This window comes from Larimichthys crocea, chromosome XV (genome assembly GCF_000972845.2).
Source record: "Larimichthys crocea isolate SSNF chromosome XV, L_crocea_2.0, whole genome shotgun sequence".
NCBI lineage: Eukaryota > Metazoa > Chordata > Actinopteri > Sciaenidae > Larimichthys > Larimichthys crocea.
The window spans coordinates 16,386,414-16,412,461 of NC_040025.1; the positions used below are offsets into that span (position 1 = coordinate 16,386,414).

The following is a 26,048-nucleotide window of genomic DNA, read 5'->3' on the forward strand; positions in this document are numbered from 1 at the left end:
AAAGTGTGTGTCTTACCTTACCAACACGCTGCCCTCTGCTGTCCAACACTTTATGATTTTCGTCCCACTGCTCCTTGTATCATAATCCTGTTACCTTGACCTGATAAAACTAGTGGGAGTTCAAAACCAGGACAAAAAAGGGAAAAAAACTAATTATTTCCTTGCTTGATGTTGGATGGCCAAGTTATTAATTTTTTCCAGTGCATATTTCAAAGAGGCCTCTAGACACTGTACCCTTTGGGTTTTCCTTTTAAAGCTAAAGGAGTGTTTCACTAATTGGCAAGAAGTAGTCCACTTCAATTAGAACACGGTACACAAGGCTCTGGACAAATGTTTACAAAGCCAAATTTCACCGGCAGACCTACTAACATGTACACACACACACACACACACACACACACACACACACACACACACACACACACACACTCCATCAGGAAGGTCAGAGATTCAATGACATAGTGTTTGATTTACCTATGACAAGGTGCTTACAGGTAATGTGTGTAGCATGTACTAACAGTTATATTAGCTGACCCACACATAACTAACTGAAGAAAAAACAAACAAACAAATGGAACAAAAAATAAAATATAAAAGTCAAATACAGTGCAATAATATTCACAGAAATACCGTTCAAGAACTAAATAAATGAAAATTAATGATATGTGTACAGAAACAGCAAAAACAAAAATGTTAAAATGTACTGGAAAATACAGATCCAAATATTACATAAACTAAAATGAAATTATACTACTGTTACTACTGCTACTACTGCTGCTACTACTACTACTACTACTACTAATATTAATAATAATAATGACGATGATGATTATGATGGTAAATATGGTAATGTTAATGCTAGGTTCCTTATGACAAAGCAGATCATCCAACTTGTGTGGCTTTTTTCTCTGATCATGTGTTTCCATCTTGTGGTGAAACATTGGAATGGCAGTCTGTCGCCTCATCCCAATTGAAGGTCACATGATTTGACTCGAAAACCGCATCGTGCAGAATGGTGTAGAAACATACCTAACCACATCCTTCTGTTAGAAAAACAACTGCTCAAATGTTAATTCCACAGTATAGGTCAGCCTGTGAGAGCTTTCATCTATGAACCTGACTTAGTCAGAAGAAATCTGTAATTTTACAACACTGAGGGCAGGCTATTGGAATTTAAAGAAACGTATGCGCTCGACACAAGGAGGCAAGGGAAACTTTACTTTGAATGCAGATAGATTACTTTATTTATTAGTTAGTAGAAGCTAAGTAGTTACAGTAAAAACACTTCAAAGATTAATATCAAAGATAGAATAATCAATATCGTTTATAATCTAAGATTCGGCTTTCTCTTTTTTGATTTATTTATTTACAACCTCTTTGGATACTGGTAGAATAGGTTCAGGGCAGGAAGAGTCAAAAAATCTTAAAACTCTTGAGCATCAACTGCTGTAGATGCTGTAGGAACTCGATAAGTATTGTCAGGCTTTGATTTCAACCCATAATGGAGGCCCATAGGCACTTATGGGTATGGCAGCGTCTTCTGAGTCATTTTCTTCGTTCTATAGGTCCCCTTCTTGTCACAGTTTTGAGATTGTAGTTTTGTGTTTCCCGTTTTATTTTGTACTCTCCCCTTTCTGTCTTGTGTATTTGTGCTTCCTGTCTTTGTTTTTTTTCCCACCAGTTTTTGATTCTGCTCCACACACACTGCCACTCACCTGTTTTCCATTTAAACCCAGGTCTCCACACAGTCTGTAAGATTGTTAGGTCATGTTTCCATGTGCGTCTTGTGTCTCTGCAAACTTGTACCATCCACCAATCTGTTTCTACCTGCCTGTTTACCTTATGGCTAATTATTGGATTTTGGATTTGTGATGCTCCTTTTAGATTTGTTTGCCTGTGCTACTCTTTGATGCTGGTTCCTGCTCACCAGTACCTGTACCTATGGTGAGAATTAAAGTACATCAAAAACTGCACCCTACTGTACTGTCTGCGTATTGCATCTGGGTCTACCTCAGATCCTCTCTTTTCCTTTGTAGAAATATTAGTCTTCTTAGAGAAGTCTCTCTCTACCCTCACAACTCTTCTGTTTTCTACCACCCTACATAGACATCCTGATTTTTTATTTGGTCATTGTCATCAACAATTTCCAATTACCATAGAAGCAGGTGGGGTTAAGGATGGTTTGGCCATGATTTCACCATATCTGGCTGACTGCTTTGCTGGAGCATTAACTTTTTGCCAGATCGGCACTTTATTAAATTTTACGATCTCCTTCTGGCAATTGTTGAGTTTTTTGTACACTCTCAGCTGTCCTGGCTTGCCATTCTCTATTCTTGGGGCTTAGTAGACCCCTGTATCCTGGACTTACTCTTACTCTTCCAATTTGACCTTTTGGCTCTATCACTGATGTCTACTTTTCTAGCTTTTTGAGGACACCATGTGCTCAATGTCCAACAATCCTGCAAACTCTAGAGAAGTGAGAAGTGAAGAAAGTGACAAGCTCAGGGTTGGCCCTAGGCTTTTAGTAGCCCTAAACAAGAAGATTTAATTTGTGGCACCATAAAAACTCCTAGTGCAGTCAAAAAATCACACACACCACTAATACTTGAATGACTACACATGCACACAATAGAGATGGACAAATTAATCAACATCAAATCTCTTACTTTCTTTAAGGGTTGGCAAGTAGCTGCAAACAGTAAAATTATGTGAAAAGTAAATGAAAGAAGAAACAAATAGTTGAATCCTACAGGATCATTATTAAACTAGAAAGTTAGCCTAGGAATAATCAGGCCACCCACATTCATGATCTTATTGAGAATCATTTTAAAGTTTCAGGGTGTGCCCATAAGCATTGTATCTCATTGTGCCTGATGGGAAGTAGAGGTGCTGCTGGCAGATAAGCCGCTGAATGAAACCAATTTGTTAGTTAAACAAGGTTGTTTCCAAACCAAAGTGCACTTTCTCAAGCAGGAAATGGTGTTACATTGCTGTTTTGAATATAGTAGGTTGTTTGCACAAGTCTGTCATGAGTAATACTACAAGAGATACAGGGAAGACAGGTTTAACATTTACCTATTTAGAAAAAAGGGAACACAGTCTGTCTTGAATATAATTACAATTCACAGCATAAAATACACCTTATCCTAATATTGATTCACATTGTTTAACGAGCAAAGTACAAATGATAACTCCCGAAACTGATAAAGGTCAAAGCAGGACATTTTCACACAACTCTGGAGTCAAGTGTACACACACCTTTCACAGTACATTCAAAAATAATTTAGAAACATATACATTCCCTGAGTAACCAACCATGATAAAAACTAGCTACTAATAACTAATAAACTGGCTCATTTTCAGATGTTTTATGTAAAATATCTTCACACATTTGTGTTTTGGAGGAAAATCAACACACTGATTTTTTAAATGAATTAAAACAATCTCACAGCTATGCTAGACATTTGTGGTATGAAACCTTTAACTTGCTGGAAAAAGAGAGAGACAAAGCTTAAACAACACCGATTACTTAATTTCTATTTGTCTTCTGTGACTTCATGTGTGGCCACTGCTGTGTCTGTGGTGAATGTTTGATGTTTAACAATTTCAGAAAAGCCATCAGAGCCAACATATTAGTAAGTTACTGGAGCTCCTTTTATCAGGCATCGGTGTGTGTCATACAAAAAATGTTGGAAATCATTCGATTACAACATACGAATCATAAGTCATAGTGCAAATAGAAATGATGATACAATCCCATTTCCCAGAAATTGTCATGATGTGTAAAATATAAATAGAAAGAAAAACAACTTTTTGAAACATGTAGCATCAAATTCAAAATGGGCATATCATTTTTTCCAGAAACAACAACATTTCACAGCTTCTACATCTGATAAGCTAATAAAAAACGTGATTTCAGTGGTTAGGGGATAATAGGGTCCTTTGGTTTTTCTGTCCATATCGAAGAATCTTAACCTGTTAGGATTGTGCTAAGGCACACTTTACCCGAAAACAACAAAAACGCCCCCCTTTTTATCTCACACAGGAGTCCATGTTTCATTGGCTGGTCATGCACTTGAACCTGTCCCTAAAATAGAAGTTTTCATCTCTAATTTTACTATTATCGCTAGAAGATAAATAGCGGAATTTCTCGTAGTTCTTCTGTGAGTCTGTTTTAGTCCAGGGTAGTATAATCTTTGATGCATGGTTTATAATGACGTCACTACAGGAACCAATGTGGAGGGAGCCCAGCGCGTCGATGAAGAACTCTGCAGTGTCAAAAGAAAGTTGTTTAAACAATCCTTGTTTGGATTTTCTCACAGTTTGTTTCTTCTACATCTTTCTATCTGAAGCAACAGTATCTGCACAGCTGTACTACATATAGTTATATATGGATTGCTATATCAATATGTTTGATAATGAATATCACAGAGGACTCACCCAGATGACCCTGTCGTGACAGGCGGGGGTTAAAGCCCACCTGCCGCACCTTGTCTGTCCTCCCCATAAAGAAGTTGATGACGGCATCAGTTACCACACAGTTGGGAAATCCCTCAATGCCATGATGGTAGCCATTTCTGATATGTAAACAGTCACCCTCCTCTCCCCCTTCTTCCACTGAAATCGTGTGAAGGTATGATGCGGTGTAACCTGTCACCTCTTTCACTGCACCACCAACCTAAAGCCATTGATACAGAAAAATGATAAGATGACTAAATACAACTATAACCACAAAATTTGGTAATAATGTGGAAACAAATCTGCCAACTGAAACTGACACCGTGATAAGGCAATTCTGATCTCTAAAGACACAAGATCAGATCACAGTTCACAAGGTGGATGACAAACATACTTGAAAACACTAGAAAATGAAATGGAAAAATAAAGACTACATTATATACACATCATATGTGGCACAGGCCCTACCACCCCTACCAACTAACAAACCACAATTTTGTCCTGCTTTAGTTTGGCCTTACTTCTTTGACTTTGTGATCATGCCTTCTGAGTATCCTATTTTTATTCAAAGTACTTTGTAATCTGCAGGGAGTCTGGGATCTAACCTTTAGTGTTGAGTGTGTTGGAAAATGTTTTGGCTGCAGCATAGGTCTGTCAAAAGCATCATCAGGGAAGTTGTCAAGAATCCACAGATGTCTATAGGTTGTAAATCTCAGTTAGGCAGTAAAATAGTAGTTCTTTGTATGTATTAATGTAGGGTAAGGTAGAGTTTATCTATATATATTTAGTGAGGGGAACATGCTTTACAAGTGAATAGAAAAGAATATGAGACCATTTCGTGCCACAGCATACTAATACCATATAAAAATTCACAAACAACAATCCAAAGACAGGAAGGGATAGCAAAAGTTTAAAACTATACACCGTAGGCATCAATGCAGCAGAAATTAGCTACACATATTATACTGTATCGGAGATGCATCTCACCAGATCCAGTGTGGTCTTTTCTAGGATGTCCACCATTTTCTCCAGCTTGGTATTTGCAGTAAAGATGAAATCATCATCTGCCCAGAGCACATACTTAGTGGCCACTTGAGACACTGCCAGATTTCTTCCTGCAAACCAGCCCTGTATAGATAAAGGCAGATAAACCTACATTTCTCTCTTTAGTAACCACAATGCATTATACTTCATAGAGACAATACATTATTTACCTTTCCAAATGGCATAGTGTAGTGTTCAATGTGAGGCCCAGTCACTGGCTGAGGCTGTTCATTATCATCTGCTATCACTATGGTGACAGTGGGATAATATTTACGTATGCTATCAATGAGATCCTGGAGTTTGTCATAGCGCAGAAAGGTCTTGGTGGCGATGGTAACAAGAGCGCTAATATTGTACTCTGTGTAGATAAAAAAAAAAAAACACGTATAAAACCCTGTTCCATGAAGAACACTGCATCAAAATAAAACTAATAAAACTGCTCACAAACCTCCTTGGTGTCCAGAGTTGTAAAGTGTCGGGATGGTTCCATGTCCAACTTTAATCGTGAAAAATGACTGGTGACCTTCAGTTGTAAACTGAACTATAGAGCAAAACAGCAGTTGTGGTTAATGCAGGTTTCAGAGGAGAAAATGCAGCAATGAATGTTTCTATCCTAGTTAAAGTGCCTTTGCGCTGTCACTGCCATCATTACTATTTTATATCTTTGAGGCAGCTGCAGACAGACATTCGCCACATCTCCACAGTCCACTGAGCACATGGTCAAACCAAGTAAAAGGTCAAGGAGAGATGCTAGTGGATCAACATGGATGAGGAATTCAGTTTCTTGCTACAGTGTACATCACATCTCACCCAGAGACTGTCAAACCTTTCACAATTTCATATGCAATCACTCTTGTGAAAGAGGATATGTGTACATCAGTGCCAGCGTACTACTTCATCAACTGTTCCCTTTTGGGTGTATTCAATATTTTAGCAAGCCAGAATTTCCAAGCTTTCTTTTATATTCAAACTTTTTTGTACCCCTCATTAGTTAGTTACAAACGCTTTATTTATGAGTGCTGATTTGAAATTCTTATTTTTATTTTACTCTTATTTTTCTATTATTGTGTTGTGTATTTTTTCCTTATTATTGTTGTGTGTAAAGGGAGACGGCAAAATAAGAATTTCATTGCTGTATAAACCATGTGTTTTTACTTGCAAATGACAATGAATCTCTTGAATCTTGAATTTTGGGGGACACTCCATTTGGTCCTCAAGCTCATCATAACATTCTTACCAAAAGACTACATCAATGCAAGGGTATATCCATAACTGCTCTTAAATGGTTTGCATCATATCTCTCAAATAGAATATTTTCTGTTCTTACAGGTAATCGTGTTTCATCTTTAGCTCCACTGAGGTTGGTCCCATTTTGTTTTCCAGTTTGTTTCCATTAGGAAACATTATCAGTCAATTTTAATGTGATATCACTGCTATACTGATAATAATCAAATCTACTTGACCTTTAAGGCAGATAATGTTGCTGTTACTGTCTGGGAGGTTTAATGGAATTCTTAACACAGGTGAGGAAGGAGGACTCTTTTCCCGAAGTCTTATTCATGCCTTTGTCTTTTATCACTTGTACTACACAATGTACTATCGCCATATTTTGGGGGGAAACACATCTGGGTGGAGCCTAGTGGGGTCTCTGTACACTCTCTTGGTCATGTCTCATCTTCTTGGTCTGTTTTGTGACTTATAATGTTGCTGAACTGAACTGTATGTAAACAACTATGGGATTAGTGAGAAAGTTGCTAAAAGAAGGAGAGAGCTATGAGTTCTTGAGCAGAACTAGTGTTAGGTTTAAATGTACAAAATTGAGTTACAGCAGCAAAAATAGGATCCTACTACATTAAGCATTCTTCCCATTTTAGTCCCAGGTGACACAAAAGTTCTGCAAATTGCAATAGGCCATCAACCAATAAAAAAACAATATTTTATGACTACTGATATTTTATGACTAGTACATCACAAAACATTATGTGTGGGTGTAGTCATAAAGCGTAAATCGTATCTTCTCTGAAAGTTGCTTTGGATAAAAGTGTCAGCTAAATGACTAACTGTAAATGTAAATAACTAAGGGATTGACAGTAACAGTGTGTGTGTCCTCCCATTTATTGATCCTGTTTTTGACTAGAGGCAAGTTACGTTGAGGTTTAAAAAAATATTGAGAAGGTATCAAAAAGGTATTAAATGGTATTGAATTTAACCTCAGGATTCCTGCATAAATCCTGTTATTATTTCACAGAGCACTGGTATCCTGCAGTTTGTGTTAAATTGTATTGGGATGGCACAGCCCCACCTAGAATATTTTTCACCAGCCGCCACTGCTGTCAAGTCTGATAATGGAACATTAGATGAGACAGAATGCTTATTGATCCAAAAAAAGGCTGTGTATTACCGCAGAGCATTAGGATGAAACTCAATAAGGCTGAGTACATAAACATGAGATTCTACTAGTATCAAAGATAGTATTCACTTGCTAACTTTACCTGTGTCTGCTGTCTTGGGATGGAATACAGTGTTTGTGTAGCTGACAAACTGCAGCTGTCTGTTCAGAGCAGAAAGAAGAGGACTTGACAGTATCATGTGTTTCTCTCCCTCTCCAACAACAGAGACCCCGTCCACTGTAGCAGCAACATCAAAAGTCCCCAGTGTTGCTGTCAAAGACACCTAATGCACCATTCACATGGTTTTGGGGAAGAAAAAACGTTAAAAATAGTCTGTTTAGGGAGAAAAAAAATGTATATGTCAACCACAATCAAAATTGCAAAATGAAGAAATTACCATATGGTTTGATCTTGCTTCCACTTTAAGACTCAAACCTATAGAAAGAGAACCATTATTATCAACATGGGACAATGATGAAGCATTTTACCAAACAAATGAAGTGCCAAAAGAAGGTGAATATGTAATGTTTAATATATCTGTATATCTTGTCATGTTACCAGGAATGATGATCGTTTTGAGGGGCCGCACCTCCACGCCCTGGGTGGGATACTGAAGAGGACTGTTGGCTTCAGCTACAATAAGCGCATCTGCAGGATTATAGGACCTTTGCATAGAGAACATATTAGAAGTTCGTCTTTAATTTCTGGATTGATTCTCCACTGAGCAACAAACACCAAGGTCCTGTCTATTTATTTCCGGTAAATAATGTGAGTGAGTAATTGGGAATTTTACTGTGTGGCTCAGCCCACGAAACATGTAGCGTCACTTTTCTCAGCCCTGCTTACAGTTTGTCCTCCCCCAACCAGTTCCCACTACAGCTCATAGTGAACTTCTGTGTGACCACAAAATGAATAAACAGAAACACAGGTGATAAACTGCTTTAAGCATACAGTGTTTTGTGTACAGTATTTTTTCTAATATAACATGATATGGTTTACCATTTATATGATATTAAAGACATCATTTCACTTAGAAACTAAAGCAGGAAGAGAGTCAGATCAAGAACAGTACAGTGAGTTTATTGCCAGAATGTTAGTGAGGTCTTTAAATATGAGTGTATTGAGATGTTATGTTATGTGGTGTGTGGTCCAGCATTACTCATATGTGTCTTGCTAAATTTAATAGTCATTTATGCCTAAACCATATGAATCAGAGGGCCAATCCTTCATTTACACAATCTTATAAAGCAGTTATCATCTTTGTCTTGACAACAGGTAAAAAACTGTACCTTCTCTGAAAGCTGCTGTACTCTTGTGCTCTATGACGCTTTGCATTCTCAGGGTCAGGATGGGACTCCAAGAATGCCACACCAACGTCGTGGGCCCACACACGTGGGAACAATAGATTGGAGAATGGGAACTGAAAGGTCTCCTTGTCAGCCACACAGACACATGTATTTCGAGCCAAACGACTGTGTCAGGAAAAGAAATTGTACTTAGTGACTTGATGAAAGGATAAAAATTCAAATTTAGAGAAGAACTTAGACAAAATATCAGACATGCTGACTAGTAACACACCATGCTACATCCTCCTTTATTTGGTAGGCAATGTCATGATAGTCACTGATGATATCCCGATTTTTTCCATTGAGGAGTCTCTCTACTGGGCTTCCGTGTCTTAGTTTTATGTCAACTGCTGAGCTGGTCCCAGGGCTCAGAGCGTGAAAGTAGCAGTAGGCTAGCAGTAGCAGTCCAATGACCAGAATCAGTCCAAGACACTTCTTACAGGTGGTGCGCATCTAGAATGAAGATTAAAGGAAAATGTAAAAATGCATACACAGGATAATGAACTCAGGTAGCCTTGGATACACCTAATCTGCTGAATGACTGTATTATATTATTGTATCATTTTAAACATGTAGTTTAGAAAAGCATCAAAGAATTGATACTTCAGGCAACCTTAAGTCAGAACAGCAGCAATCAAAATCAATTCTGGGATATGTGGAATAACATCCACATCTCGAGATGACATCTCAAGAGCGCATTTTGAAACTGATTACCAATAAATACCAATAAATCTAGTTCCATGTATTATAAAAGAAAAACATTAGAAAAACAATTAAAAACAACCTAAACTTCTTTGATTTGCTACTTTGGAAGAATTAGCCACTCAGACAAAATGTCTCCCATGACCAAGAAAAGCTTGTGGTCCAGGCAGCATTAAAAATTAAGTGCCTAAATGCAGTGCTCCAGAGATGCAGTTTTGTTCCATTTCGTATTACAGTCAGGATGTTTTCCTAAACAAACACTCCATCTACTGTAGAGTAAAAAACAATTTGGCTTCCTCCCAAAGCAACATCTCCATTGTTTGACAGTCACACTGACCATGTTCCTCATTAAACTAAAAGAAAATGCTCTGCATGTTCCTCTTCAGCACATCATGGTGATGACATTTGAATACATTTTCCTAAAGCATAACAACTGCCACAGCCACTCTACTTGGCAGTAAAGATCTGTGGTGGGGGAGGGTGGACAATGAGGGGATCAGCTGAGCCTGTTGGTGTTTTTTGAATGCCCCCTGCAAAGTTCAACTGGACAAGTTCCATCTGTAACTTCATCCAAATTCGTCCTATACTTTGTAAATGCCCCTTTTGTGTGAAGACAATTTGCATCCACAGCATTGTTTCCAGATCATTTTAGTGACCTTTGCAGCACCCACAACCACTGTAGAGTCATGAACTACAGGTTTAAGTCCAAATAATACTACCATGAGACAACAGAGACAGTGTTACTAATAAAATTTAGATAAAGGCAAAGTGAACTTAGATTTACAAGATTGTGGCAAGCAGCACAGAGTAAGCAAGAGGAAGCAGCTCTCAGCAATTTGGACTATCCTGGTTTTTTCTCTCTCCCTAACTCTCGTTTACAGTGTATAGCACTTGACCACAGCTGTCTCTTTGAAGGAAATTTTTTCAAATGGTATACCATTGTTGTCTGGATCATTTTTATTGGATCATAATTATTTTCTTGTAGAGGGTAGGGAGTTGACAGAAACATAACCGCAGAGACTTCCTCTTACACAGTCATTTTTTTCCACCTCCACATGCTGTTTTTGAACTTCACTGACAGACCACATGTATACTCTGCTCCAGATCGCTCCTCTGAAATAAATCTCACAAAGACAAACGTGGTCTCAAGATCATTATTTCATTTATCAGACCTTTACAAGACAGAAATTTGAACAACTTTGCAAATAGAATCAGACATCAAGCAAGTGCAACAACACAAGACATAGCAGCCAGCTAATATTACTTACTAGTCCAACAGTAAGAAGCCCAGCTTGGCATCAGTCTTTCAGCCTTTTATTTCACAAAAGTCTTATCAGTGACTAAAAGTTAGTCCCTCTTTTTAGAAGAGTTGTCCTCTTCTGTCTCTTTCCATATTTGTACTCTGCTCTGTCTCTGCTGAGCCCAGTTGCACTGCCCACATTTTGGTGCATATCCTGGCATCAATCCTCGTTTGGATTTCCCACAATTCCTCGGTGCTCTGAGCTCACAGTCCAGGCAGCCTGAGAGCTAAAAAAAGAGAGTTAAAATGAGCTAACAACAGCTACAGTTTGCAGCAGTTTACTTTAGTGTCCATTAGGAAACTCTGTAAATCACAGAGAGTTTAGCCGCAGCATACCAAAATAAGTGAAATAGTTGGTGGTGTGTGGGACTTAGTGCCAATAACGGCCTATGGCGAAGTGGACTTTGATGTACAATACTGTGGCAAGCAGCACAAAGGAAGCAAGAGGAAGCAGCTCTCAGCAATTTGAATTATCCTGGCTTTCTCTCTCTTTACCTTTTTTAAAATAGTATACCATTGCTGTCTGGACCATTTTTTAGAGTAGGAGTAAGAGTTGACAGAAACATAACTGCAGAGACTTCCTCTTTCACAGTGACCGACAGATTGGTTTGACACACCAAGCTGAGGGGTTTAAACAGTGGAAAGCATAGAAGCTGCTCTCGAAACAACTTGACACAAACCCAAAGGAGGGTATCACTCACCCCCCCCAACCACCACCACCACCACACACACACACACACACACACACACACACACACACACACAATGCCCCACACACACACTACTTCACAATCACAATTTAGCAACAGCATGTTGGTTCATAAGCTGAATTAAACCGTTAGCACTGTGGTGAAAACGCAGGTTTTTCCATTGATTTGAAATGAGGTTATTATTAGTTAAAATTAGCATCTTACAGACTGGCTGAGTGTTTTTTTTTTCTCTCACTAAGAAAACAGTGGAGCAAACATTGCAAACATTAGCAAGAATAGACAATGGAATTGGTATTAATAAAAATCTTATCAATTCCCATTCCTAATGTTTAACACAATCTTTAAATTAAATATCCTTTAATAAAGTGTCAGCCTTCTAGGTTCTGGTCAGATAAGTGAAAAAGCAGTCCATAATCCACACAGAAATGGTCAATGAATGAATATCTGAATATCTCTGATAACCAAGGGCATTCCATCTGCTGATATGCCATTGCACTTTACTGTTTGGCCATGTCAAGTACTGTAATGAAAAAAATCATCCAAACCTTTGACTCTGAATGGGAAATCCTATATATATATATCCTATATCCTATATTACTTCCCTGAAGTATAGTACCCACTTTGTGGTGTGTTTAGGCTGGGGGTTGGGCTCCATGTGCTCTCTTTGCAGAGATGGGTATGGCTTGTGTGGAGCTGACTGCGCACACCTGCATCAGATCACCATCACCTTCTCGAGCAGTATTTAGAGGCTGGCTTCCTGCATGCCCACTGCCAGATTGTCACCTCATTGCGGTAGATCACCCAGGCTCCTTGAGAGATAGTGCCATTTGAGTATTTACCTAAATTCCCTGTTTGCAGACTCCAGCTCTTCGCCCCCCTCCTCGCCAACCTGCTACTGCACCCATCTGCCCCAGTTTCTCCATTGATTTCCATATCCTTCAGTCTCAGTTCCTGAGGCCAGCGTTTCAGTTCCTTAGCCAGCCCCTCTAGCACTCATGGAGCCAGTGAGGGAGAGCACCCTAGTGAGCCAGACCTCCTCTCAATCCTGCTCTCCTCCTCGAGTAAGTGTGTCAGCTTCCCTTACCTGTGCAGGTGTTACACTCCCATTTCAAGCCCTAGTGGATTCCGGAGCCGACGACAATTTCATTGATCTTGAACTAGCAAATCAGTTGCAAATCCCTCTCGAGCCACTTGTCAAACCCCAGCATGCTAACGTGCTAGATGGCAGACTTATAGCCACTGTGACTCACCGCACAGAGCCCGTATTGTTAGTGATTTCTGGCAACCACCATGAGAAGTTCCAGCTGCATCTTCTGCCCTCTGCCATCTCTCCAGTGGTTTTAGGCCTCCCATGGTTAAAGCTCCATAATCCCCATATTGATTGGCAGACTTCTTCCATCAGCATTTGGAGTGTACACTGTCACTCCTACTGTCTCCACTCTGCTTTACCTGCCTCCAGTTCCCCACGACCCCCCCTCCAGCCCCTCCTGATGTAGCCAATGTTCCCTCTGGTTATCATGACCTGGGTTGAACCCCCCCCCCCCCCCCCCCCCCCCCCCCCCCCCCCCCCCGGAGTGTTTTCTCTCTGTGACGAGCGCGTTGAGCCACTCCCAACGCGCTCATCACAGAGAGAAATCTTATCTTCTCCCGCACACCAGAGGAGCACGTCCAGCATGTCCGCCTGATACTGCAGTTAAGCCAGAGAAATGTGAATTCCACCAACCTTCTGTCAGTTTCCTGGGTTACATCATTGCACAAGGTCAGCTTCAACCAGATCCCATCAAGATAAGAGCTGTGGCTGAATGGCCAATCCCCACCTCTCGCAAACAGCTGCAGCGCTTTCTTGGTTTTGCCAATTTTTACCGCAGGTTCATCAGATTTTAGCAAAGTAGCTGCCCCTCTGACCAGACTTGCCTCATCGAATATCCCCTTTTCATGGCCCGCGGAAGCTGAACAGGCTTTTCGGAGACTCAAGAAGCTGTTTACCTGTGCTCCAGTGCTCCTCCACCCTGACTCATCCAGACAGTTTGTGCTGGAAGTGGATGCATCTAAGTCAGGAGTGGGTGCTGTCCTATCTCAGCGTCATCCAGAGACTCACAAGCTTCACCCCTGTGCTTTCTTCTCCAAGCGACTCTTAGCTGCAGAGCAAAATTATGATGTTGGTAATCATGAACTGTTGGCTATTGTGTTAGCATTACAGGAGTGGAGACATTGGCTGGAAGGATCCACACACCCATTTCTCATCTGGACTGATCACAAAAATATGCTTTCGTCACTCTGTTAAACGCCTTAACTCTCATCAAGCTCGCTGGTCTCTGTTCCTTAGCCGCTTTAATTTCACACTCTCATATCGTCCTGGAACTCGCAATGTCAAATCTGATTCTCTCTCTCACCAGTGCTCCCCAGATTCATCCTCATCAGAGTCAGTGCCCGTCCTGCCCTCTTGTTTTTTGGGAGCAGCTCAGTGGGAGATCGAGTCTGTGGTGAGAGCAGCTCAACAGACCCAGCCTGATCCTGGTGGTGGCCCAGCTGATCGCCTGTTTGTCCCTGGAACTGTTCGCCCCCAAGTGTTACAGTGGGGACATGCCTCAACCCTCACCTGCCATCCTGGCTTTCACCGTACCCTTCAGTTCCTCCAACAGCGCTTCTGGTGGCCGGGCATGACACGATACTAGGGAGTTTGTGGCAGCTTGCTCTGTCTGTGCCCGAGGTAAAGCTTCTCACCGCCCCCCAGCAGGTCTATTACTTCCACTACCCATCCCCAGTCGTCCGTGGTCACACATAGCTGTGGACTTCATCACTGGCTTACCACCATCTAGAGGCAACACCGTCATCCTCACTATAGTTGACCAATTCTCCAAGCCTGTTCATTTTGTCCCTCTCCCTTGTTTCACACGTTTTTAGGATTCATGGTATCCTAGTGGACATCGTTTCTGACCGAGGTCCACAATTCACTTCTCAAGTGTGGCAGGCCTTTTGCAGAGCTATTGGTGCAACTTCCAGCTTAACATTCGGTTACCACCCTCAATCCAACGGCCAGACAGAGCGGGCCAATCAGGACTTGGAAGCAGCTCTCCGGTGTGTCTCAGCCAGGCATCCCTGCTCATGGAGCATCCAGCTGCCTTGGATTGAATATGCCCACAGGTATGTCTCCATTCATGGCAGCTAATGGTTTTCAACCTCCTCTATTCCCCACCCAGGAGCGGGAGGCCGCAGTGCCTTCAGTCCGTGCGCACCTTCGCAGAGTTCAAGAAGTGTGGAAAGCCACCCGAGCAGCACTCTCTCGTTCTGCCCGGCGCAACCAGCTACTAGCGGACAAACATCGCTCTCCAGCCCCCCAGTACCAGCCTGGTCAAAAGGTATGGTTGTCCACACGGGATGTCCCCCTGCAGTTGGAGTCACGGAAGCTCGCCCCTCGCTATGTTGGCCCGTTTGAGGTTGAGAGGGTAATTAATCCATCTGCTGTGAGACTGAAATTGCCTGACTCTATGCACGTCCATCCAACTTTCCATGTGTCCTCCAGTGCTCTTCGCCCTCCTCACCATCCGGCTACTGCACCCGTCTGCCCCGGCCTAAACCCCTCCACGCCTTCCACCTCCCCTGTTCCCGGCTCCAACTCCACGGCTGTTTATTTGACTCAGCTCCTCTGCATTTTTGGGTCCAATACCACCACCACACCACACACTTTCTGTTATTCTTAAATCGAGTTGCTGAACTGTAGAAGCCTTATGAGTGCCCACAATCACCAAAATTACATGACATTTTAAAAGGTATATACAAACATACTGTGATCTGTACACATGTAAAGAGTTCTGCTTAAGTATATAAAAGGGGTGTGTTAGATATTTTCGTAGATTACAGTAAATGTTTTATTTATCTTTGGATAAATTATATTTATGGGTAAGTCTAAATATAAGCTAGACAATGTAGTAGGACTGTCAATCTACCTATAAGTACAACTTTGTTTTACATTATGAACATCTCAGCAGATGCAAGAAAACCTATTTAGTCACACATCTGTGGCGGTCTCAAGCCTACAATAATATGCAAGAGTCAAATCAGTGGTTGGTCTACTATTTGTTTGTCTTTGCTAAAAGGCTGATTTGGCTACCAAACCAGTTCTGCCTGACTTTATGCAACCCCAAAAGCCCTTTTAATTAAATTAATATTTTAATGTATTAAGTGTTACATATGTTAGAAAAATGTTGTTACCCTTTCCGTATTTTTCTATTTAGAGAGGACTCATTTGTGACCTTTCTCGTGTGTGCGCGGAAATAATTACTATGAGCTATCTTAAAAGTCTGACGGCATCCTGAAGGTTGTTGAATAATTGTCCTATCAATCTATACAGTAGCAGTGATAAGTAGATTGCACACTTAGCATTTGAAGAAGCTGTTCACTTTCTTCTCAAATTAACCAATAAAACATTTTCACACGCCCTGTTGTAATAACTAATTCTGTATGATAAATAAATACAGAATTTATTAGGGAGAGGCGATGAGACCATACAGTCATTTCAATCCGATACGCTATAAAGTCCTAATATTTCTATTCATAGCAGATTTATAAAAATAAAATAAAATAAAAAACAGCAGGAAAATAGATGGACATATTTCTTACTGTTGCTGTATTTGTAGAATAAATAATTCCAACTTCTGGTCTGGTTCAGGACGGGCGTATCCGTGCGCATGTGGACTGGAGTGTTTTCTCTCTGTGATGAGCGCGTTGAGCCACTCCTTTCTCATTATGCTTCTCTCTACAGTAGCTTTGTCGTGAATGACGGGAAAGCTACTGTTACTTAACATTCCCGTGGAGGGTATGGCTTCATGACTTCATCCTCCACATAGGAGACACTCCTTGCCCACTCCCAAGCATGCACCTTCTTCATCTCGATTAGTATAATCATTATGTACTATTTGTACATTTGTGCACCGTTTAACCGTCCAGGAACCTCTTTATCTATTCTTCCCCACGCAGATCCATTAACCAGATCCAGTGATAGTGTTTTCTTTCTTTTTTTTTTTTATTTATAATAAAAAAAACATTTTATTAGTGTTTCTGTAACAGAGTCTTTTAAACCCGGTTGGTCTGCTCTCCTCTGTGAGTCTTTCTTTGTGGACAGCGCAGCTACACAAATTGTATCTGAGAGGGTGCATAGGAGTGTTTGGACATCATTTTGTAGGCTTTGTTTGGGCGACACCTAGTGGTCGAGACTGATAGAGCAACAGCGTTACACCTCTTTCTTCCTCGTTCCCTCTGAGCAACTTTACCCAACACACATTAATAATAATAATAATAATAATAATAATAATGATAATAATGATAATTATAGTAAAGACATTTAGTGAAATGTCTTTACTATTTGCCAGTTTGTTGCCGTTCATGCATTTCAGGTAAGACTTCAAAAGCGGCTTCCTCCACACGTCACCGGCAGCCAACCAATGAGAGGCCGCATTTTCAGAGTTTAGCCCATGATGCCGAAGAATGTAAATCGGCACAGTGTCTCTCTCTCTCTCTCTCTCTTAACTAATCGTTTTATTTGGCGACGCAAAATAGAGACGACCTCCATCTAAAACAATACGTCGGATGAATTGGTGAGCAGCACGTGACGATATGACTGACAGGTGTAGCAGGCTCGTGCCGTTTTCAGAAACGGGAAATATTTCGCTGCTTAAGGAGTTGCAAGCATATCGTGCTCACAAATGACTGACCCCCCCAGCAAAGGTAAATAATACACACATACGGGTGTGGAGCTAGTCAAACATGTCTTCTTTTTTTTTTAATGACTGGAAATATACACACAGCTGATGTGCAAATAATCACATGGCCTTGTGTCGCTGTCGGCAATCGCAGTCATGTGTTTGAGATAAACGGATGTAATGCCTCGATAAGGGGTTGTCGATTATTTGTATTCATAATCAGGATAACGAAGGGAAATATCATACATGAAGACATTTTTGATCAAAAAGCAGCTCTCATTTTAATAGTTAACGTTTGACACAGATTTGGGGTCTTTAACCTCATCTGTGAGGCAACAGACTCCAGTGGAAACATTTTTGGCAGTGATATAATGACGCTGTGTCAAGTGTGAAGTCCATGGCCACAAAGGACCTCTCTGAAGTCCCCTCTGAATCCACGTGATGTGTTACAGCACAAGTTTGAAGTGATGTCTTTGAAAAGCAGTCAGTCAGCCAGTGTTTTAAAGCTGAATGAAATAATGAGGCATGGGTGATGATGTCATGAGACAGATAAATCCTTGAGCTTCTCCACAGACAGAGATCAGTGGGACAAATCACTGTGGCAGCAGCATTTTACTGGAGGACATGTTGTGATTTTCAGTGCGTCCCATATTCAAGTTAAAATCAACAACAGAAATGATCTGAGTTCACAGAGTCAGTAATTGTGTAGACATTTTGATTTACAGCTAAGTGAGACAGTCTGTGTTTTTTTTCTTTTTCCTTTATACATTTATTGCAATAACACACTTTAAAGTTTGTTTTGTGGTGAAATTTCTCAGTGAATGTGGGAGGGGAAGTTAGACTTCAATGCTTAAAATGTACAGCTACACAGGACATATTTTCCATGTATGCATTGCACAAAATGAAAAAAAAGATGTGACATAGTTTGAGTACTCTCTGTTGCAACTAACTTCATTATTAATTAAACTGTTGATCATTTTCTCAATTAATCGAGTAGTTGTTGGGTCCATAAAATGGCTGATTTTGGCTTCTCAAGTGTGAAAATTTTCACCTTCTGTCACAATAAACTGATTATCTTTGGGTTGTAGACAAAACCGTTTTTTAGAACATCACCTTGGGCTGTGAGGTCACAGTTATCATACCCATTGATGGACACCAACTTGATTAATTGAGAAAATGATCAACAGATTAATCCATCTGTTGCCTGTAACAGCTTATCCTCTTAGGGGTCACGGTGAAGCTTGAGTCTATCCCAGCTGACTTTGGGTGAGAGACGTGGACCCTGGATAATTTGCCCGCTCATTTCAAGGCATCAACAGATTAATAAATAATTAAAATAATTGTGCAGCCCTAATCCTTTAAAGCTAACAAACTGTGTTGCATCTTTTAATAAAATATAGATAAAATAATATTGAAGGCATTAGAAGTTCACTAATCTTTAAAACCCTACCTTACATAATACAATACAATGTGCAACTACATACAGCCAATCAGCTTAAAATCAGCCAATTAATACAAATAGTACAGAGACCGTGTTGATGATCATTAGCTGAAGCTGACACATTTCAGGTTTGTCAGTCCATCAATTTGATCCTAGTGTGTTGTGTTCCATGTAGACATGCTGTAATTGGGATATCACGACGCTGGAGACGGTGTCACCATGAAGAGCTCCAGCTCCAGATGGGCCTTCTCCCTGGGCTTCCTGGTGGGGGCCTGCTGCATTTATTTCTTCCTGCGACAGGTGTGGTTTGAGAGGAGCTACCCCGTGCTGTCAGAAGCTCAGGAAAAAGCCACAGCGGCGTGGGAGAGGCCAACAAGCTGGAAGAAGGAGGGATCTGCTCTCATCAACCTGCTCCACCCTCACCATGCAGGTGCTTTACACTCTTTCACATGGGTCCTCTACAGATAATGGCATTTAGTATGAATGAGGTGACAAAAAGAGGGTTTAATCTGTAATTATTAATCTCCATGTATCTGATATCAGAAGATGTATTACATTTAAAATGGTATGTCTAATGTATGTCTGTTAGAACTGCACATCCAGAACTGCACATCAACTAATATTGTTATTTATTGCACTGTTTGCTGTGTCCCTCCAGATGAAGACAGCCGGGTGGCAGATCTGTTGTATCAGAAGGTTCGCATTCTCTGTTGGGTAATGACGGGGCCCTATAACCTGCAGAGCAGAGCTCGCCATGTCAAGGCTACCTGGAGTCGCCACTGCAACGTGGTGGTGTTCATGAGCTCTGTGGAGGACCCAGACTTTCCCACTGTGGGCCTGGGCACTAAGGAAGGCCGTGACCAGCTCTACTGGAAGACAATCCGAGCCTTCCATTATGTTTACGAGCACCATGCAAACGAAGCAGATTGGTTCTTAAAAGCAGACGATGACACTTTTGTGGTGGTGGACAACCTGCGCTGGATTCTGTCCAACCATACCCCAGAAGAGCCCATCTACTTTGGCAAACGCTTCAAGCCTTACACCAAGCAGGGCTACATGAGCGGAGGGGCAGGTTATGTCCTTAGCAAAGAGGCTCTAAAAAGATTTGTGGAAGGTTTTCGAACCAAAGTTTGCACACATACCACCCCTGTAGAGGACTTAGCACTAGGGCAGTGTTTGGAGAAGATGGGTGTTCTGGCAGGAGACTCCAGAGATACTTTGCATCGAGAAACTTTCCATCCGTTTGTGCCAGAGCACCATCTAACTAGCAAGTTCTCCAAGAGCTTCTGGTACTGGAGCTATTGTTACTACCCAATTGTTGAGGCAAGTCCCATCACTTCTGCTTTATTTGTGAGCTAATGCTGAAAATGGTACTGCAGTATGAACTGGTAAGAATGCTAAGAATGGAGCATCTAGGACTTAACCAGATAACTATCTTGTACACTGTCAAATAAAAGCAAAATGCCAAAAAAGTCACTAAAGATTACACCATTACTAAAACCACAAGGGGCTTTATGGTTTCTTGGTAAGACCAACTGGATTATCCTTATTAGTAAAGGGTCAAGTCAGGTTAGGACATGCTGTTAGTTGAAAATCCTTTAATAACATTAACATGTATATCTTCACTTCAAGTGAGAGAATAATTATTTTATTTTGTAATGTACATTAGGGATCTGTTTTCTAACTGACAGTAAGTAAGTAGTGTACAACATTCTGTTTATTTAGCTTAGATGAATTAAACAAAACATATTCATATTCAATAACAATCAGAGACACTTCTTCTTCTTCTTCCTCTGTTATATTTTCAGCAGATTAGATGCCAGAACCACTTTGCGCATGCCAAAAACATTTAACTTTATTTAGCGTCACTGTAAGCGGTTAAGTTGGAATCTTTAATCAGAATGATTTCAATCTGCTTGAAGAAATATTGTCCATGTAACCACAGCTACTGACTAATCAGGGTGATAATAACTAAATAAATGTGGCACTTTCAAATTCTGTACCTGACCCATGCATAGAAGGAGTGAATTTAAATAGAGCAGAGTTCATTTTAAAGTAGATGATTGCAGCAGAGACAATGTCCTGTCAACAAAAGGAAAATTGGTCAATTTGTTGCTGATGATGATGCAACTAATTTATTGTATTTTGCAATTAAAATGAGACAGGTCTATTACTGATCCTGTCACAACACTGGCTGCCAGTGTATGGACCTATTTTGTTCTCTTGGCTTTGAAAGGGAAGCAAATTTACTTTTAATATCAAACTAATTATGTTTTACTAGACTGTAAAAATGCAAATTTCAGACTTTAACAACAAACAAGAAAGTGTTGTCTTTGAAGCTAAATCTTGATCTGTTGTAGCTCCCGACCATATATTTATGTTGTCCAAAAACAGTTATATACAGAACACATACATGAGCCACACTGTTGCACACGGAAGCAGTTTTCATCAAGATGGAGATAAACATGGGCTCTTTATCTTCAGTAAATGTGGAAAAACACAAAGAACATATACTGTGAAACCGATAAATTTGCACTACCACGTAACTCCCAAGACATTTTTTTTAATTTTAGCAAATTACCCTAACCCTAACCCCTGTTTTGTAATGTTTGTTAAAAAAACCTCAATGCCAAGTTGTTTTAAGGAATAACTGCATTTTTTTTAGTAAATGAAACTTAATATTTGTGAACTGTACTGTAGTACTGTAGGCTTGGAGCTGGGTACCATAAACACATTGTTGGTTTCAGTCTTTAAATTGGATTTGTAGAATAATGCTAGCCTTATCCTTTAAACAGATGCTAATAGCAAATACAAAGACATAGCATTTTTACGAAAGAATGGATCATTTTTAGATTTTTTCACAATGACTTGGTTCTAGTAATCACAACAATTTAGCCCTTGTTAGGTCCCTTGTGTCACTGGAACTGTAAGTTAGTACTTTGTAAAATGGAGGCAGTATTTGCTCATAATCCTGTTACTGCACACAATGTTCCTATGTCCAGATCTAAAACTGTTTATAGTTTTCATTACAGCTTATTATGTACTTGTATGTACTTGATTATTAGTAGATAATGTTCCTTTGGTTCTGTAAAGTGATTTCCGCATGAAACTTGTGAAGTGTAGTGTATGATAGAGGCTGCAACTGCAACTGACAATTGGTTTTGTTTGTTTATATGTGTCATAATTATTAATTCTAAAATGCTACATGTAACATCTGTGTGTTATTATGTTTAATCTTTTTTTTCTAACATGTGTCTGTATTTGTTGTTTGTGTGTGTGTCTCCATGTTTGTGTGTGTTATTCTTCCTCAGGGTCCACAGTGCTGCTCTGACCTGGCAGTATCTTTCCATTATGTTGAAGCAGAGCTGATGTACACACTGGAGTACTACACCTATCACCTGAGAGCTTATGGCTACAGGCCACGCTACCGACCTTCTATACGCCCGGGTCTGACCCTTGGACAGACAGCTGTGACGGTGGGACTTAAAAGGGTTCAAGAGGTGACAGATGGAAGTCACACAACATCAGCCTTATTTGTTAGGGGGAACCAAACTAAAGCAGTAACAGCGTCAGAGAAAGGGAGGGAAGTCAATTTAAACTCTGGTATTACTGAGAGCAAGACTGCAGTCACACAAGGCAGGCACCGCTGATTCAGTGTCTCAGCTGGGGCTGAATGTACATGCTTATGCCAGAGGGGCGATATACCCTGTGTAGTATGTTGGCTATCTAATGTTTTCTTATGACAGGGCTTCCTTAAACTGATCACAGTATATTCCAGCCAGTATGACACTGTAAAAGCTTGCAGTGAGTGGTTAAAATTGAATATGATTCAGTGCTGTATGGATGTTTTTAAACCAAGACAAACATTTAGATTAGCTTAATTATGTTGGACATGATCAGCATTCAAATTTATGAATTTAAAATTTTACACAGTCACGTTTGTGTCCTTGGAGTGATGCGGGAAGAATAGGACATAGAATATCAATTTAATATATTTTACAAGTACCTGACCTGAGGCAATAATATAGTATCAGATGTATGAAAAGATTTTAATTTTTAATTAATTTTACATTTATTTTTTTTTCTTTTCATTTTTTTTAAATGCAGAGCAGCAACAAATCACAGTCTGTCACAACTTATAGCCTCTTTCCTCTTGGCCTCTGCTTTTCTGATGTTAGATCTGATGTTTTTATTTACGGTTACTTTTCTGAAAAATATTTTTTTGACTGGCTGAAACTGCATGCAAATTGACTTAAGTTTTGTGTCTTTTTTTACATTTTCCCTTTTTAAATTTCTCTTTGAATCTCCTGCAATTAATGCAGACTCTAAATCCAACAGCCAGCAGTGATACAATGTTTGTTTCAATATGAAAAGCAACAACTGTGCTGTGAATGTGTTTTTTTTTTTTTAACCCTTGAGTGATATGAGATGCAATAATGTAGAAGTGTGTACTTGAAACCCTCTGTTTGAAAACACTGAAGCTTCTGATGATTGCAGTATTATATAAAACTCTGATGAGTCCCTCTTGTCAAGTCATTTTATGTTAACGGTAAACATTGTAGCAGGTGTGATTGAACATCACTGTCTGCACCACAGCCGGGCTTGAAGAATCCTCTCATGAACACCTGCAGGAAAATGCACTGATGTTTTAAATGAATACATTATGTATAAAAAAATCAGTTTATTTCGAACTTAAAAGAAAAAGACATGATAAAGAAATAGAATATATCGGCTGTCAATTCTAATTTTGTTTTGTCTTCAGATAAAACAAATACAAACTGTGTAGTTTATGGTCATTTTCATAAGCCAGCTGACAGGTTTACATTGTGAATCATGTCGTTAAGTCGTCTCCATCAGACATTTAGTTCATTAATTATTTTCTCTGTGATCTTCTACCATTGTTGCCTGATGAGAGTTGCTTCAGTATGAATGCCTAAAGCCCCTGAAGAAACCTGCAACAAAACACATCATACATAAGTATTATTCATACACTCATGCATTTTAAATGTGTGATGTCGATGATTTATTACACAATATAAATCAGGCTTACTAGCAATTTGCTTTAGAAATCTATAAAAATATATTAATGTTATTTCATTTAGTGGTGGTTTTAAGACTTTAAAACCTTGAACAGCAGAAATCGTCATCCTTCAATCAACATCCTTTGAATGATATTTCACCTTTTATTAGCAAGTGTTTATGTTCTAAGTGCAGATTGTTTGATGTTCCATCTACTGAGTGAAAAAGAAGAGGTACTCACCTCAGCCTGCACTTGTTGAGAAAGATGCCTCTTCTCTCAGGATACTCTCTCCTCCAGGGGCCATTATCTGTGAGAGCAGACATTACAAGATGGTTCCATCAAGCTATATTGTCCTTATTATTAAAACCAGAGAAAATCTTCAATCTTCAGTTTGAATCTGAATTGCCACAAAAGTCAGCAATTGTAGATATTTGACTTTTGAGAATTGCCACACTTACCAGGCTCCGAGTTTCTCCTTCCCATGAGACCAACAAAGATGTCATGCATTTCCCCTGACAAGAAGAATGAGAACTATTCAATCTTTTATGTGTTTTAGGAAAATTTCAAAGAATGTACAGAAAGGAATCACTTCACATCATGAACACGGAACAAGGAGGTCTTACTTTTTTGTGGTGATGGTATGGCGTTTTCATCTGTTGACAATAAAGGAAAAACAGCTTTGTGAAAAAGAGTTTAGAGGAGCATTTGAAAAACAAATCCAGGTCAAAATATGATAAACAGACTAAATGAATGAACAAAATCTGTAATTGATTTGTAACCAAATTATAAAACCTAAATTTACAACACAAAGTATATCACCATTTTTATGTCAGTTTATCTTCATTAACAATAATACTGTTTATATTAATACTACTATAAACTAATTAATTTAATCCGTGGACTAAGTTTTTCAGTCGAAAAGAAGACTCACCAGCATTTCTTCTGCCCATCAGACCCACAAAGCTGTCGTAATCTAAATCGCTATACCTCTTCAGAATGTTCCGCTTGAGGTTGTCCAAGCCTGTGGATTGCTGTAATTATGAGAAGCAAAAACAAAATAACAAATTAAGTTTTCTATTAAAAGTCTGGAGGTCTAAAAAACAGCTTGGTCATTACGCGCCAGGGAACCTACATCTGAAGTTGATCTGCGCGATCCGGGCTCCTCGCATCTGGACTGGCTGTATCGAAGTTTCATGATGAGAAACAGAGTCACCAGAAGCAAACTTCTCCTCATATTTTCAGCACCACCTGTGCGAGAATATTTACAGTTATCCTGTTGTATTACTTTGTTTCCTTATGAGCAAAAACATTACTGAATATCACCTTTTCATCAAGGTACCAAATGTACTTGTTGCGCAAATCCGATGCGTAATTGGTGCGTAAAAGCGCGCGGTGCAAGGTTTACAAAGATATAGTTCTTGAGAGTTTTGATTTTGATTTTGATTAATCAGTAAAACATGTTTTTATTCTTTTCTGTGTACCCAACAAAGAACAAAAAACACAACAGCAATCATTTCACGCAGTCCCCCAGCGTTTCCCCTCCAAAAGGTCATGGTAAACCTTAAATCCACTTCTTCATACAGAAAAGAAACATTTGTTAAAATATAGTAGATAGAATATCTAAACATATTACCTCAAGCATTTAAAAGTATGTTTTCTTTACCTGATTTCTGTCGAGCAGATAATTTGTTTGTTTTTTTTTTAAAGTCAGCTGCGTGCGCCCTGCTGCAGAGTGAAGAGGGAACGGATAGATCCTGCAGAGAGATCCGGTCAGGATAAATGAGGCGTCCACGCTTTGGGGTAATAAATAATAGCTGGATACCCGCGTAACGCCAATCAGAAACTGGAGCGTAGGTGGGGTATCAGGTCTTATATCACGTTGTGCTGAAGGCTACGTTGCCTACTCATTGATGGTCATGATGCTGCTGTCCTCCACCC

At 39.8% G+C, this 26,048-nt stretch overlaps 3 protein-coding genes across 8 annotated transcripts; 1 reads left to right on the forward strand and 2 right to left on the reverse strand.

Annotated features, from left to right (window-relative positions):
• Nucleotides 1–1,220: 1,220 nt before the first annotated feature.
• Nucleotides 1,221–16,728, reverse strand: b4galnt1a (beta-1,4-N-acetyl-galactosaminyl transferase 1a). 5 transcript variants are annotated; one of them, XM_027288665.1, is made up of 13 exons: nt 16,571–16,719; nt 11,209–11,467; nt 10,972–11,064; nt 9,471–9,691; nt 9,182–9,364; nt 8,451–8,557; nt 8,290–8,327; nt 7,995–8,175; nt 5,951–6,043; nt 5,673–5,860; nt 5,446–5,586; nt 4,441–4,678; nt 1,221–4,268 (listed from the first exon to the last, which is right to left on the reverse strand). In XM_027288665.1, exons 3-13 carry the CDS (start codon nt 11,026–11,028, stop codon nt 4,057–4,059), a joined length of 1,659 nt encoding a protein of 552 aa, XP_027144466.1. In that variant the 5' UTR covers nt 11,029–11,064; nt 11,209–11,467; nt 16,571–16,719; the 3' UTR covers nt 1,221–4,056. The 5 variants fall into 5 exon arrangements, with proteins under 5 accessions (XP_027144466.1, XP_019114843.1, XP_010746142.2 ...); XM_019259298.2 differs by lacking the exon at nt 10,972–11,064; XM_010747840.3 differs by lacking the exons at nt 10,972–11,064; nt 11,209–11,467 and having other exon boundaries at nt 16,571–16,728.
• Nucleotides 16,729–17,398: 670 nt separating this feature from the next.
• Nucleotides 17,399–23,506, forward strand: c1galt1la (core 1 synthase, glycoprotein-N-acetylgalactosamine 3-beta-galactosyltransferase 1, like a). Of its 2 annotated transcripts, none has more exons than XM_010747859.3 (4): nt 17,399–17,674; nt 19,266–19,520; nt 19,749–20,413; nt 22,402–23,506. In XM_010747859.3, exons 2-4 carry the CDS (start codon nt 19,310–19,312, stop codon nt 22,738–22,740), a joined length of 1,215 nt encoding a protein of 404 aa, XP_010746161.2. In that variant the 5' UTR covers nt 17,399–17,674; nt 19,266–19,309; the 3' UTR covers nt 22,741–23,506. The 2 variants fall into 2 exon arrangements, with proteins under 2 accessions (XP_010746161.2, XP_019114774.1); XM_019259229.2 differs by having other exon boundaries at nt 17,399–17,544.
• Nucleotides 23,182–26,048, reverse strand: tac3a (tachykinin precursor 3a). Its single transcript, XM_027288946.1, has 8 exons — nt 25,774–26,048; nt 25,243–25,358; nt 25,042–25,141; nt 24,734–24,763; nt 24,569–24,622; nt 24,351–24,417; nt 23,987–24,042; nt 23,182–23,715 (listed from the first exon to the last, which is right to left on the reverse strand). Exons 2-7 carry the CDS (start codon nt 25,342–25,344, stop codon nt 24,024–24,026), a joined length of 372 nt encoding a protein of 123 aa, XP_027144747.1. The 5' UTR covers nt 25,345–25,358; nt 25,774–26,048; the 3' UTR covers nt 23,182–23,715; nt 23,987–24,023.